The 16284-nt window shown below is 42.5% G+C and overlaps 1 protein-coding gene across 1 annotated transcript in view; it reads left to right on the top strand.

Annotated features, from left to right (window-relative positions):
- Nucleotides 1-16284, top strand: part of LOC139366403 (tenomodulin) — a 76186-nt gene that overhangs the window by 23481 nt on the left and 36421 nt on the right. Inside the window, exon 3 of the mRNA XM_071103851.1 lies at nt 12099-12239. Within this exon, the coding sequence (XP_070959952.1) occupies nt 12099-12239 (141 nt within the window). The remainder of the gene's footprint in view (nt 1-12098; nt 12240-16284) is intronic.

Here is a 16284-nt window from a genome sequence, read left to right as displayed (position 1 = left end):
GACTACAGCCAGACAATATGTTCCTCCACCATGTACAGTAGACTACAGCCAAACAATATGTTCCTCCACCATGTACAGTAGACTACAGCCAGACAATATGTTCCTCCACCATGTACAGTAGACTACAGCCAGACAATATGTTCCTCCGCCATGTACAGTAGACTACAGCCAGACAATATGTTCCTCCACCATGTACAGTAGACTACAGCCAGCCAGACAATATGTTCCTCCACCATGTACAGTAGACTACAGCCAAACAATATGTTCCTCCGCCATGTACAGTAGACTACAGCCAGGCAATATGTTCCTCCACCATGTACAGTAGACTACAGCCAGACAATATGTTCCTCCACCATGTACAGTGGATTACAGCCAGACAATATGTTCCTCCACCATGTACAGTGGATTACAGACAATATGTTCCTCCACCATGTACAGTAGACTACAGCCAGACAATATGTTCCTCCGCCATGTACAGTAGACTACAGCCAGACAATATGTTCCTCCACCATGTACAGTGGACTACAGCCAAACAATATGTTCCTCCGCCATGTACAGTAGACTACAGCCAGACAATATGTTCCTCCACCATGTACAGTGGACTACAGCCAGACAATATGTTCCTCCACCATGTACAGTAGACTACAGCCAGGCAATATGTTCCTCCTCCATGTACAGTAGACTACAGCCAGGCAATATGTTCCTCCACCATGTACAGTAGACTACAGCCAGGCAACATGTTCCTCCACCATGTACAGTAGACTACAGCCAGGCAATATGTTCCTCCTCCATGTACAGTAGATTACAGCCAGACAATATGTTCCTCCACCATGTACAGTTAATTAAAGGCAATGTGTTTCTCCACCATGTACAGTTGATTACAGGCAATATGTTCCTCCACCATGTACAATAGACCACAGCCAGACAATATGTTCTTCCATCATGTACAGTGGATTACAGGCAATATGTTCCTCCGCCACGTACAGTAGATTACAGCCAGACAATATGTTCCTCCACCATGTACAGTAGACTACAGCCAGGCAATATGTTCCTCCACCATGTACAGTAGACTACAGCCAGGCAATATGTTCCTCCTCCATGTACAGTAGATTACAGCCAGACAATATGTTCCTCCACCATGTACAGTAGACTACAGCCAGGCAATATGTTCCTCCACCATGTACAGTGGATTACAGCCAGGCAATATGTTCCTCCACCATGTACAGTGGATTACAGCCAGGCAATATGTTCCTCCACCATGTACAGTAGACTACAGCCAGACAATATGTTCCTCCACCATGTACAGTAGACTACAGCCAGGCAATATGTTCCTCCTCCATGTACAGTAGACTACAGCCAGACAATATGTTCCTCCACCATGTACAGTAGACTACAGCCAGACAATATGTTCCTCCACCATGTACAGTGGATTACAGGCAATATGTTCCTCCACCATGTACAGTGGATTACAGGCAATATGTTCCTCCACCATGTACAGTAGACTACAGCCAGGCAATATGTTCCTCCACCATGTACAGTGGATTACAGCCAGGCAATATGTTCCTCCACCATGTACAGTAGACTACAGCCAGACAATATGTTCCTCCACCATGTACAGTGGATTACAGCCAGGCAATATGTTCCTCCACCATGTACAGTGGATTACAGCTAGGCAATATGTTCCTCCACCATGTACAGTAGACTACAGCCAGGCAATATGTTCCTCCACCATGTACAGTAGACTACAGCCAGGCAATATGTTCCTCCTCCATGTACAGTAGATTACAGCCAGACAATATGTTCCTCCACCATGTACAGTAGACTACAGCCAGGCAATATGTTCCTCCACCATGTACAGTGGATTACAGCCAGGCAATATGTTCCTCCACCATGTACAGTGGATTACAGCCAGGCAATATGTTCCTCCACCATGTACAGTAGACTACAGCCAGGCAATATGTTCCTCCACCAGTGGATTACAGCCAGGCAATATGTTCCTCCACCATGTACAGTAGACTACAGCCAGACAATATGTTCCTCCACCATGTACAGTAGACTACAGCCAGGCAATATGTTCCTCCTCCATGTACAGTAGACTACAGTCAGGCAATATGTTCCTCCACCATGTACAGTAGACTACAGCCAGGCAATATGTTCCTCCACCATGTACAGTAGACTACAGCCAGGCAATATGTTCCTCCTCCATGTACAGTGGATTACAGCCAGACAATATGTTCCTCCACCATGTACAGTTGATTAAAGGCAATGTGTTCCTCCACCATGTACAGTTGATTACAGGCAATATGTTCCTCCACCATGTACAATAGACTACAGCCAGACAATATGTTCCTCCACCATGTACAGTTGATTAAAGGCAATGTGTTCCTCCACCATGTACAGTTGATTACAGGCAATATGTTCCTCCACCATGTACAATAGACTACAGCCAGACAATATGTTCTTCCATCATGTACAGTGGATTACAGGCAATATGTTCCTCCGCCACGTACAGTGGATTACAGACAATGTGTTCCTCCACCATGTACAGTTGATTACAGCCAGACAATATGTTCCTCCACCATGTACAATAGACTACAGCCAGGCAATATGTTCCTCCACCATGTACCGTAGACTACAGGCAATGATGTAAGGCTTGCTACCTTGGCTAGATCCTCCAGAGATACACAGGGCCTGTTGCCTTTATTCACATAATAATGAAGTCAGTTGATAACTGTGATTTATTATTATTTCTACACATAATTATACACAACTATATAATGGTGGCCCCTCATCCTCAGTCGATGGGGATTTCCATCAACCTACAGAGGCACATACTAAAGTACGACCTTTCTTCTGTTAGCATCCCTGTATGTACCACCACGTCCCTAGATGTACCACCACATCACTCACTATATGTACCACCGCACCTCTAGATGTACCACTACATCCCTATATGTACCACCACATCCCTATATGTACCACCTCGTCCCTAGATATACCACCACTCCCCTAGATGTACCACCGCTCCACTAGATGTACCACTGTGCCACTATATGTACCACCTTGCCCCTAGATGTACCACCACTCCCCTAGATGTACCACCGCTCCCCTAGATGTACCACCACTCCCCTAGATGTACCACCTCACCCCTAGATGTACCACCGCTCCCCTAGATGTACCACCGCTCCCCTAGATGTGCCACGGTGCCTCTATATGTACCACCGCGTCCCTAGATGTACCACCGTGCCACTATATGTACCACCACGCCCATAGATGTACCACCGTGCCTCTAGGTGTGCCACCGTGCCCCTAGATGTACCGCAGCACACCTAGATGTACCACCGTGTCCCTAGATGTACCACTGCACCCCTAGAGGTACCACCGCATCTCCATATGTACCACTGCATCCCCATATGTACCACAGCAATCAGGAAAACCACAGAGAGAATAGTGGATGTACAATGGATCTCAAGTCGTTATATTTAGAATATTTAGATGTTGCTCCTGATTTTGTGTCCTTTCATTAAAGAAATGTTGGCAGATTTTTTAAAATCTCCCTTGAAGAATAAATACAATGTTTGGTAGATCACTAGAAAGAGTGGAAATGGCACTGTTTGTTCTTGGTCTAATTTTTAACTGACAAACTTTGAAAACCTAACTTAAATCAAGAACAAATAGTGCCATTTCCACTCTTTCTAGTGATCTACCAAACGTTGTATTTATTCTTCAAGCGACATTTCTTTAATAAAAGGACACACGTTAATATCCAAAGATTAGCTGCAACAGAATAGGTAAATAAACAAAGTCCAAAGACATAATGCCTATTTCAACAATGAGTATATCAAAAAGATGTGTGTGAATAGAAAGACCAAACAGGAATAGAAAAAATGGTTCTGTAAAAGTTGTGCCAGTTGTGACCAAATCGTTGTTCTAATAAATGGTTAGTACACAGTGTGTAGGAGTCCCTTCATCCATTCCTCTTCAGTTTTTGATTCTGCTACGCACCTGTGATAAGACAATTCTTCTGGTTTGCAAAAGTTGTTGATATCTCAAACTATTGCACAAATTACAACAATCAAGAAACAAAATATGCTTAATATCTCTCTATCGCCTCTGCTCGGTTGACACGGGCAATATGTAACCATCAATTTACATCCCTCCTGTGTTGTGTTTTCTCTGCTTGCTGTCAACGCTCCCGTCAGTGAGATTGATACCGCACAGCCCCCGAAAGTCTCCTTTTCCTGTGCACCGTGCTAAGCTGATGATCTATTAGTAGCAACTGACCACCACTGCTATTTTCCAAGTTGGCACCTGTCCAGAATTTTGCTGCCTGTCGTCAGCTGACATCACCAAAGGGTACACTGGGCAACTTGGGATGGTGGCAGGCAGTGCCAGAACATTCCCCACTCCATTTATCCATATTTTATAGGCCTTGGGAACTAACCGGCCTGGTAATCAATGTCCACAAGCATAATCCCCCTCTGTATTTCTCTCCCCTATACCCACAGCAGTACTATCGAGAGACGGCTACTTTGTAGTGTTATCTAAAGCTCTCCTTGAAAGACTGGTGACATTTGTAGGTCTACCCTTTATGAGAATAATTATCTGAGATAGCAAGAGATAATCCTGGTGTGTCTGACTGATTCCATGTACAATGTACGACAATCACAATATGTTCTGGTGAAAGCACCTGTTGTACTGAAATGAGTGTGCATTAGTGAGCTGATTTCAAATGGATGACCTGTGGGGACACTTTGAGCACAAGTATTATTGCATTTTCAGCTTTCTGTCCGCCCACGGCAGCTGATTCGGTGGACATTGACATGCATTCAATACATGTGAATGCCATCTGTGCTCCTGTCTCTGCCAGATCTACACTAAACAAAAATATAGATGCAACATATAAAGTGTTGGTCCCATGTTTCATGTCCACACATGTTCACAGCCATTGAAGAGGAGTGGGACATCATTCCACAGGCCACAATCAACAGCCTCTATGCAAAGGAGATGTTGCACTGCATGAGGCAAATGGTGGTCACACTAGATACTGACTGGTTTTCTGATCCATGCCGCACACTTTTTTTAAAGCATCTGTGACCAACAGTAGTAATAATAGTAATAATACTTTAAAATACTACCTAAGTAATTTTTTTGGGGGGGTATCTGTACTTTAATATTTTACATACTTATTTACAAACTTTTACATCACTAAATTCCTAAAGAAAATAGTATACTTTTTACTCCATACATTTTCCTTGACACCCAAAAGTACTCATTGCATTTTAAATGCTTAGCAGGACAGGAAAAATGTCTAATTCACACACTTATCAAGAGAACACCCCTGGTCTTCCCGACTGCCTGTGATCTGACGGACTCACTAAACGCACATGCTTTGTTTGTAAATGATGAGTGAGTGTTGGAGTGTACACCTGGCTAACCGTAAATAAAAAAGAAAAATATTAAGCAAAATGGTTTGCTTAATATAGGGAATTTGAAATTATTTATACTTTTACTTTTGATACTTAAGTATATTTCAGCAATTACATTTACTTTTGATACTTAAGTATATTTAAAAACAAATACTTTCAGAATTTTACTCAAGCAGTACTGGGTGACTTTCACTTTTACTTGAGTCATTTCCTATTAAGGTATCTTTACTTTTACTCAACTTTTTCCACCACTGGTTGCATGTTGCATTCATATCTTTGTTCAGTTTATAATGGTTGAAGTAATTTCCCTTGTGGTTCTTCATTTTCCAGCATTTAACATAGGTACCTGGTTCACCTTCTTTATCTCCCTCCCTCTCTCTTCACTCTGTTTAATTTCACATCTTCCTCTGAATATTCTCTGGAATTGTTTTCCCTCATCTCTCATCTTCTCGTTTGTCTGGCGGTTGCTACCCACCTTCTGTTTCAACATTCTGAAACCCCCTTGGGAGAGGAGCAGAGCTGTAGATTAAATTCAGTCTCTAATTCTTGAAGAGCGGAGGAGGATTAGTAGAGTAGCGGGGGTGCTGGTACTCGCAGAAGGTTGTAGAAGTGGTTATTTTCAATGTCTCTAACAGAGATGTCCGTTTCCGTTGGAGTGGGGAAAAACTAGACTCTAAAAAAACAACATTGCAGAGGAGCGAGTGCAACCCTGGGGAGACATTTAACTAGTTCTCATGTGACTGGCCATGTGACTGGCCATGTGAAGTGAGAGTCAGGAGCTCTGCTAAATTACCATGCTGGAGGACAAGGAGACAATGGTGGGGATTCTGTGTGAAAAAGGAGCAAAGAGAAAAGCTATAAGAGAGAGCTAGGGAAATTTCCATTCCGATTTCTCACTGGCAACCAACCAAGGCTGAACGCTGGACTCTCCTCTCCCTCCTTCCGCAGCTGTTTAGACTGACTGATCTGTCTACCCAGGAGACCATCTTCTGTAACAGTAACAGTGGTGCTAATGTCATTTCCCATCCTTCTATTCATCCACCCACTAAACTTCCTTTAGAAACAATGTGAGGGCCTCCCGAGTGGCGCAGTGGTCTAAGTCACTGCCTCGCAGTGGTAGAAGCAACGCTACAGACCCGGGTTTGATCCCGCATCGTCCGGGTAAGGGGAGAGTTTCGGCTGGGGGGGCTATAATTGGCTCATCACGCTCTAGCGACTCCTTGTGGCGGGCCGGGTGGCTGCAGGCTGTCGTCAATTGAATGGTGTTTCCTCCGACACGTTGGTGCGGCTGGCTTCCGGGTTAAGCAGGCGGTTGTTAAGAAGCGAGGTTTAGCAGGTCATGTTTTGGCGGACGCATGACTCTACCTTCGCCTTCCGAGTCTGTTGGGGAGTTGCAGCGATGAGACAAGATCTAAATTGTGTGAAAATAATAATACAAAAATAACAATGAGAGGTTCATACAGCATCCAAGATGTAGGCTATGTCAATCAAGACCTACCGCATGGCTCTTTCTCTCTGACTTGTAATTGGTGACCAGTATGGCTGTCTGAGCTGCTGCCCACCTCTATCCATCACCGGTGTACCTGAGGCTCCCATGAGGCTCACACACACACACACACACACACACACACACACACACACACACACACACACACATAAACAGTCCTGTCCTTCATACACCCACTCACTTGCACACAGCATCGCTGTGACCTTTACGCAATGTCCTTCGGTACCACAGATGGATAGAGCCCCATTCACACAATCAACCTGTGGGCTAGTTGGGCCTGCTGTATCTTATTCACTAGGCCCTTTTGTGGCTCTACAGTATGTTTGCAACCATCTGGGTAGAGGTTGTTAAGGACCACATCGGAGAAAGGCCTTGCTGTGGATAAATAAACAAGACATTGTCAGGAAATGCTTCCATACATTTTGCAATGTCGCGTAAATATTTCACTCTTTTACGCCTACTGTATGGATATTTATCAGGATTCCCAGTAGCTGTTGTTAAAGCAGCAGCTCCTCTTCCTGGGGTCCACACAGAACATGAAACATGACATTTTACTGAACATTAATAGAAAGGAATAGCTCAAGTACAAAACATGTGACAAAAAAACTTTGATTGATTGAACCTTCGATTTTTGTATGTCGACTGATGATGGTGAGAGACATAGGGATACGTGGGAAACCTGTGCCCTTCCTAGGGGGAATGGGAGATACTGATGATCGTTTTCGATAATGGGAGATCTTTCCCTCGTACCCTGTAAAAAACGTATTTAGAGTCGTCATGGTTGTACGGAGTAAGGAAGGCATAATCATTTGTACTGTGACATTCATAGAGAGGTTATCATACAGTGTATTCTCTTAGCTGCCTTGGTACTGGGGAGACTAATTCAGACACTTTTTAAATTGTTCCTTTAACTTAACTTCACTGTTTTGATAAGTCATATTTCTTATATATCATGTATGTTGAGTATGTTATGCAACCGCATTGAATCGGAACCTTAAAATTAATTATATGACATATCTGAATAGCCAGCCCGATCGAGTACAAATCAATATGAATTTGCTTCAGGAGCACTCAGGATGTACTCCCTCAGCATTGGCCTCCCCCATCTACGTGAAGTCGCACAGAACGCTAATTAACTTTCACTATCATTCCTTGCAACGCTGAGATCTTTTGTGAGGCAGTCAGGCTTCGGTTGCCGAGCATGTGCTTCTGGAAGAATTTGCTGTTTAGTAATTGGTAAAAATGCTGAGGAGACAATGAAGCAAAGTTAAAACTGAAGAACACTCTCGGTTTCTAGTGAAGAGTCTCAATGTTGGTGAGGATGGGCTATAAGAAATTGAAATATTCAATTTGCGAAAAGATTAGATGAATGTTAGTGCTATCCAAAGTCAATCCACCCCCAAAAATCCATTACAATTAACCATGTTTGATATGACAATTTGTGGTAAACAAAGGTATGAATATTGTCCATTAACCAAAATGCTAGTTCTAAGAAAGCCATATTTCTAACCTCTTTGCTGTTATATTCACAAGCTTAAAGTAATTGTCCAGTGTTTCCAGAAATATGACCTATATTTGATTACAATATGAGTAAAATAGTTTTCCTTAAAAAACATGGTAATTAAATATGTTAAAAAGCGGCTTAATACGAGCAGACGGCTGATTGGCCAGCTCATCGTCCTCAGGAGGATGACATCATCATCTATGAGGAAATAGCAAGGATTTTAAAAGGTCTGTTTAAGATACAAGTTTGAGGTGTTTTTTTAAGTGTTTTTCCTCCAATTTTTGATTTGGCCAAAAATACGAGTATAGGACAGATCAATAACATTAGGTATGCGAGAATAGAATATGAACTTTCAAAAGTGAGATTTTCACTGGACAGTTACTGAATTCTGAAAGTTTTCAGACCACTTGCTTTTGGTGAATTCGGAAAGTATTCAGACCCCTTGACTTTTCCCACATTTTGTTACTTTACTGCCTTATTCTAAAATTGATTCAATAGTTTTTTCCACTTATCCATCTACACACAATATCCCCAGAATGACAAAGCAAAACTGTTTTTTCAATTTTTTTGCAAATGTATATATAAAAAAAAAAAAAAAATATCACATTTAGATAAGTATTCAGACTTTTTACTCAGCACCTTTGGCAGAGATTGCAGCTTTGAGTCTTCTTGGGTATTATGCTACAAGGTTGACACACCTGTATTTGGGGAGTTTCTTCCATTCCTCTCGGCAGATTCTTGATCCTGACTGGTCTCCCAGTCCCTGCCACTGAAAAACATCCCCACAGCATGATGCTGCCACCATCATGTTTCTCCATAGGGATGGTGTCAGGTTTCTTCCAGATGTGACACTTGGCATTCAGGCCAAAGAGTTCAATCTTGGTTTCTCATGGTCTAAATCCTTTAGGGGCCTTTTGGCAAACTCCAGGCGGGCTGTTGTGTGCCTTTTACTGAGGAGTTGCTTTCATCTGGTCGCGCTACCATAAAGGCCTGATTTGTGGAGTGTTGCGGAGATGGTTGTCCTTCTGGAAAGTTATCCCATCACCACAGAGGAAATCTGGAACTCAGTCAGAGTGATCATCAGGTTCTTGGTCTCCTCCCTGACCAAGGCCTTTCTCCTCCGATTCTTCAGTTCTTGGAAGAGTCTTCGTGGTTCCAAACATCTTAAATTTAAGAATGATGGAGGCCTCTGTGTTCTTGGGGACCTTCAATGCTGCAGAATTTCTTTGGTAACCTTACCCAGATCTTTGCCTTGACACAATCGTGTCTCGGAGCTCTACAGACAATTCCTTTGACCTCCTGGCTTGGTTTTTGCTCTCATATGAACTGTCAACTGTGACCCTTATATAGACAGGTGTGTGTCTTTCCAAATCATGTCCAATCAATTGAATTTACCACAGTTGGACTCCAATCAAGTTGTAGAAACATTTCAAGGATGATCAATGGAAACAGGATGCACCTGAGCTAAATTTTGAGTCTCATAGCAAAGGGTATGAATACTTATGTAAATAAGGTATTTCTGTTTTTTATTTGTAATAAATGTTCTAAAATGTATAAAGACCTGTTTTTGCTTTGTCATTATGGGGTATTGTGTGTAGATTGATGAGAAAAAACATTTATTTAATCCGTTTTAGAATAAGGCTGTAACGTAACAAATGTGGAAAAGGTCAAGGGGTCTGAAAACTTTCCAGCCACAAACCCAAGGATCCACAGAAGCCATCCATTCCCATTTTCTAAACAAAAACGATAGCAACACTATACACCAATTTAAAACATTGAGCAAGTCAATTCAAACTGTTCATTCATGATATACATTGCAATCCATTTAAACATGATGTGATGAGGAGAATCTCACCACTGGAGTTTAATCAAATTGATCACTGCCTACAGAAAATATGATAAACTGTTTTAGTATAAATCAATAAGTCCTTTCCACCTTTATGCTAATATAGAAGAAAAAGCTTAAATGGAACTTTAATCCACCGCAAGGGCTCCCAGACTGTTTAAAGCCTCTAAATTTCACATAACTGCTCGACTGACACTTGAATATCAGGTCCATCTTCATTTGGCTACGTCTTAAGATTTTAAAGTTCAGGTTCCTTTCTGAGCCAAGGCCATTGAGACCCATGTTAATGGCTATTTATATTCCAGAGCCATACTTGCTGTGATTTTCTGTTAAGAATTATATCCCATTCAATCATTATTGCTACCCTATTGATGAGCTTGATGGTAATATGTGGTGCAGGTCATTTAAATGTCATAAGGAGTGCGTGGTAGTGAGTAGGTGAGCAACATGTTGAGCAGATGTATGAAGAGTGTAATCGAATGCTTATCTAACCTCTTTCTGAATGGTATTGCCACGCTATAGAGCTTTAACTAGTGGTACTAGAGTCACTAAACCAACCTAGGAGAATCATGCATGGACATTATAGTCATAAACACTAGAAAGAAACTACATTTGTCACAGGGCTTGGGTTATTTCTGTGTTAGATCCCTTAACAATCAGTGGCCCCGACGCATTGATTGGGAAAATTAATCTTGATGGATTTCATTGGCCGCCTACCTGTATCCATTAATCAACTCTCTCATTGGTACAGTATGGGGCGCTTTGATTCATCACCCCAACAGATGAAGATGAACTCAGCAATATATTTCTCATCATAACACCACACTTCACATACATATTAATAGCGTAGTTTTCATCTCGTAGGCATGAATCATTTTTGTAGACAGGGAATTTTAACAGCCGCCCTGGCGTGCCCAAGAACAATACATAATCAAGTGCTTTAAGGTACGGCCAAGAAAAACAAACAACTATCCCAGCCACATTTTCGAAGTGGCATTTATTCGACATAAAAACTCGAAGGGTACTTACGCAGCCTCTATGGATGTACAAATGTGCTTGCAGTTTGTCAATAGAAATGTATGAACAATGACTTGGTATTATCTCTGATCTTGTTTTTGAATACTTTCGCACTTTACAAATGTCAGCATGCAAGATGCCACTGGGGTGGTGTATTGGTTGCATGGGTCAAACTTGGACATGATGCTTTGAAGAATATGACATAGATGGATGCATCAATGTGATTGCATCAAGTGAGTGTATGGGCCTCACATCTTTAGATTACAGTATTTCTCTTTGAATTATAATTATTTGCAGTGTATTACGCCTGTAGACTGTATGTTAAGCCTATTGAAAGGCCATACATTAAGGATTAAGATCACTTAATTTGTCAATTATACACAAGGTACAAACAAAATTGGACTTCTGATTTATCCAAACCCCTCTGAAAGACACACATACATACTGGTTGGAGCGGGGAGCTAACACACTGGGTGCCCATGGATAAGTTGTTGGGGGGCTTAGGTGCCTTGTTCAAGAGTCAACGACATCTAGGATTTGATACCAGCAACCCTCCGATCACCAGCTCATTTCCCGCAAGACCCAGGATTTGACCTAGCAATCCTCCGATTGCTGTCACACCTCTCTAACCACTAGGATACCGGCTAAAACCTAGCGCTATTGGCAGTATAGTAAGCTTATTGAAAGGCTATTGGTTTAGAGCTACTGAGTTGAGTCGCCCTACCCTCATGTACTATTGGTTAAATGACCTGTCAGTCAGGCTGAAGACGTTTCTGATTGGTCCTGTGTCTCCAGGTGTACGACCAACATTACAAGGCCATGCTGGACGGTATGGAGACAGACAGTATCATGGAGATTGACCCCGCCCACCGCATTGAGATCTTCAGGATGGGGAACGGCAGTGATGAGGTGCTCGAGGTCCACGACTTCAAACACGTAAGTGTTGTCAAAATTCACATTAGGTACAGTATACCTTCTGCATACTTCATATACTGTCATTTTCTTTTCTTTATTATAGGTTTTGTGCAGAATGTTTGTGTTTGTGTTCAAGCCCTTTCCAAATTGCTGTTAGATTGTGTAAAAGCATTTCTGTTCTCTGAAATCATATCATCTTCTTCGACAATACGATGCACTCTCTCACGTGTTTTTCTCTCTCTCTCTCACGGAAAAATCTGATATCCAATGTGTCATCTAATAACAAGAGGTTTCAATTCCCTCTCATATGCAACCCCTTATCCACCACACACACACACACACACACACACACACACACACACACACACACACACACACACACACACACACACACACACACACACACACACACACACACACACACACACACACGTAACTGACAAAATATAGGAAACACCAACATAATGTCTCTTAATAGGTTGTTTGGCCCCCACGAGCCAGAACAGCTTCAATGCACCTTGGCATAGATTCTACAAGTGTCTGGAAATCTATTGTAGGGATGCGACACCATTTTTCAACAAGAAATTCCATAATTTGGTGTTTTGTTGATGGTGGTGGAAGACGCTGTCTCAGGTACTGCTGCAGAATCTCCCATAAATTAATTTGGGTTGTGATCTGGTGACAGACTGCCATGGCATATGGTTTTCATGCTCATCAAACTATTCATTAACCACTTGTGCCCTGTGGAGGGCGGCATTGTCATCCTATGAAAGCATAGCCATGGTAGCCAAAATAATGTCCGAAATAATGGCCTGCCCAGCATTTTTATACATGACCCTAAGCATGATGGGATGTTAATTGACTCAGAAACCACCCCTGTGTGGAAGCATCTGCTTTCAATATACTTTGTATCCCTCATTTACTTGTGTTTCCATTATTTTGTCAGTTACCTGTACATATACAAACACACATGCACACACACAACCACACCTGAATATCATGTATAAAAACCAAAAACTATTTTAAGTGAGAAGTAGGCATTGGTCTGAAGCCGAAAAGTAAGCTACACCAAGGTTTCCCAGTGCACAGCTTTGACCTACTACAATAGCTATGTTGGTATATTATACTTCCAACAACGTTTATGCTGGTTGCTTAGGATTCAAACTTTCTCAAACAGACTAATTCCCACTCTGAGAGGAGGTGCTTCCACAATAATATGATTTGTACAGCATACAAGGTAAAGTATTGGATTCTTCACACACCACACTAATCCCATTCCACTACCGTTTCAAGCTTCTTTTTTTTTATTATATGAAAGCAAGCTTTGCTTTTATACTTACACGATTGTCGTGCTTGATTGAGAGAGGTGTTTTATCTTCTAGTAATGTGGTGCCTGCCTGTATTTCCTTTAACCTTTTCATTTAGCAATACATGTCATTGAGAAGTAAATATTCTACTACTCAAAGTCTCTATGAGCAGAGGAGGTCTTGAAGAACAGATGAGTAATATAATCAGGTAGGGTAGCACTGGGCTTGAATAAAAAATCCTGCATAAAAGTGAAACTGACAAGGAGAAACGTTTGCAACATAGTTTTCTGCATGTGTCTGATTTTGTCCATTTCATGTAAAACGGATCAAACATCCTTTCTGACTGGACGACAGTTAACGTTGCCATACTGTCTTAATAGTATAGGCAAATGTTTTTGTCACTCGCAATGCTCATTATCAGCCACTCACCACTGGTCTGTTTGCATATTAGTTGGCTGTCTAGGCCTAATTGGTGAGACTGACACATACTAGCCTACTACCAACATATATCTACTCTCTGTGTTTAACTTACTTGTAAAGGCTCAGCTAGGTCATTGGGTGTTCTTCAATAAGATGATTCTGGACTGTAACAAATAAATCAGATAGACCTACTAGGCCATGGGTGTCAAACTCATTCCATGGAGGGCCTGGCGTTTTTTTTGTTTTTTTTTCAGACCTAGACAACCAGATGAGAGTTCCTTACTAATTAGTGACCTTAATTCATGAATCAAGTAGAAGGGAGGAGCGAAAACCTGCAGATACTCGGCCATCCGTGAAATGAGTTTGACACGTGCACCAGGCACACATATAGACCTATCCAGCTAGCTGGCTAGCTAGTAGCCTACGCTTCAGACTTGCTAATTATTTAAACTGAACTATATAAGGCAAATCTAACAAATATGAAAATACAATTAAAATATAGTCAGAATTTTCATGTTTGGTGATGATTCATAGTTTTATGAGTCTTTGTTGGAGATTATCTCAGAGATAAGAAGGGAGAGTGTGAAAGTCTGACAGAACCTCTCAGAGCACGCTTTAAGCTCAAGCACATAGAAATATAACAGGTGAACAGATTGGACTTGGTGCTTCAATGGGAATGTTGGCTAGAAAAATGAAAAACATAGAGAAAATGGTTTATTGTCCTTGCAAAAGTCTAAATTATACATTTAATGCTGCCCTGGAACAGGAGGAAGAAAGGAATCTGTTTATGATCTTATTCAATAGGAATGCAGTTCTAGTCATTCCACATCTACACTACTACTACATTTCCCATACTTTTTTTGCAGGCTTCCAGGCATTTACTCATTCATCAACATGAAAACTGTGTGGCATTCGTGGATCTACTAGTCGGAAAGCATCACAACCTCTCCCTTAACTACTGTCACATAGCTAGAAATGAAGTGGGGCAAACTGATGAATTTCTGCGCCAGCAGAGGGCCTGTGCTGCTGCTCCCCCTGACATCATAGTCATTAACCTCGGTGGAACAGACTTGGGACACACAAAGGGAACAGCCCTAGTAAGTCAGATGCGTGTTGATTTGGCGGTAGTCATCCAAATGTTCCCCGGAACAATGGTGGTCTACTATGACATCTTGCAGCAGAGGAGTTGGATGTTCCAGTGGGGGGAGGACATCAACAAGTGCATAAAGATGGCCCGGCATCCTGTCAACCAGATGGTGTTTGCATTTCTCCATGACAGGCGCATGCCCACAATCCACCACCCTGCCATCAAGCAGTGTGTCCCTGGGCAGTACCATAGAGAAGGTATGCATCTCACGGATGAGGACAATGACCTCTTCCTTGAGAGTCTGAGAGCTGGCCTCTCCTCTGTTCTTTTTTAAATTTTCGTTTTTTAACCCCATTTTTCCCTCATATTTCATGGTATCCAATTGGTAGTTACAGTCTTGTCCCATCGCTGCAACTCCCGTACGGACTCGTGAGAGGCGAAGGTCGAGAACCGTGTGTCCTCTGAAACACAACCCAGCCGAGCCGCACTGCTTCTTGACATAATACCCGCTTAACCCGGAAGCCAGCCGCACCAACATGTTGGAGGAAACACCGTACACCTGGCGACCGTGTCAGCGTACATTGCGCACGGCCCGCCACAGGAGTCGCTAGAGTGCGATGAGAAAAGGATATTCGTGCCAGCCAAACCCTCACGACGCTGGGCCAATTGTGCACCGCCCCATGGGTCTCCCGGGCGCGGTCGGCTACGACAGAGCCTGGATTCTAAGCAGAATCTCTATTGGCACAGCTAGCACTGCTACGCCACTCGGGAGGCCTCTCTCCTCTGTTCTAGCAAGACACATGCAGTAGTACACACCACCACAGTTACTGCCCCTTGCCTGCCACTCCACGAACCCAAAGGCGCTTTTAGAAGACACCTAATACATTCAAATAAGTGTGTGTGTGTTGGGAGGGAGGGAGGGAGGGAGGGAGGGAGGGAGGGAGGGAGGGAGGGAGGGAGGGAGGGAGGGAGGGAGGGAGGGAGGGAGGGAGGGAGGGAGGGAGGAAGGGAGTCGCAATCTTCTGATCCACAGGCGGTAACTCTAACCATTACACGATAAAACCTGTAACATTGACAGACCATTTAAAATGACAGTTTATTTATCTTGCTTGGTAAAAAGACAATAGTCTAAAACAGTTGATTTGTTGAAAACCCGAAACCCCTGACTACTTTTTACTTGTGGATGGCGACTTCAGATTTTTTGTGAAAATACAGAAAAGTAACTGTGTTGATCAGTCAGCACAAATTTGGA

Source organism: Oncorhynchus clarkii, chromosome 14, assembly GCF_045791955.1.
Source record: "Oncorhynchus clarkii lewisi isolate Uvic-CL-2024 chromosome 14, UVic_Ocla_1.0, whole genome shotgun sequence".
Lineage (NCBI taxonomy): Eukaryota > Metazoa > Chordata > Actinopteri > Salmoniformes > Salmonidae > Oncorhynchus > Oncorhynchus clarkii.
Note: the sequence above shows the minus strand (reverse complement) of the source record. Positions and strands in the feature narration are given on the sequence as shown.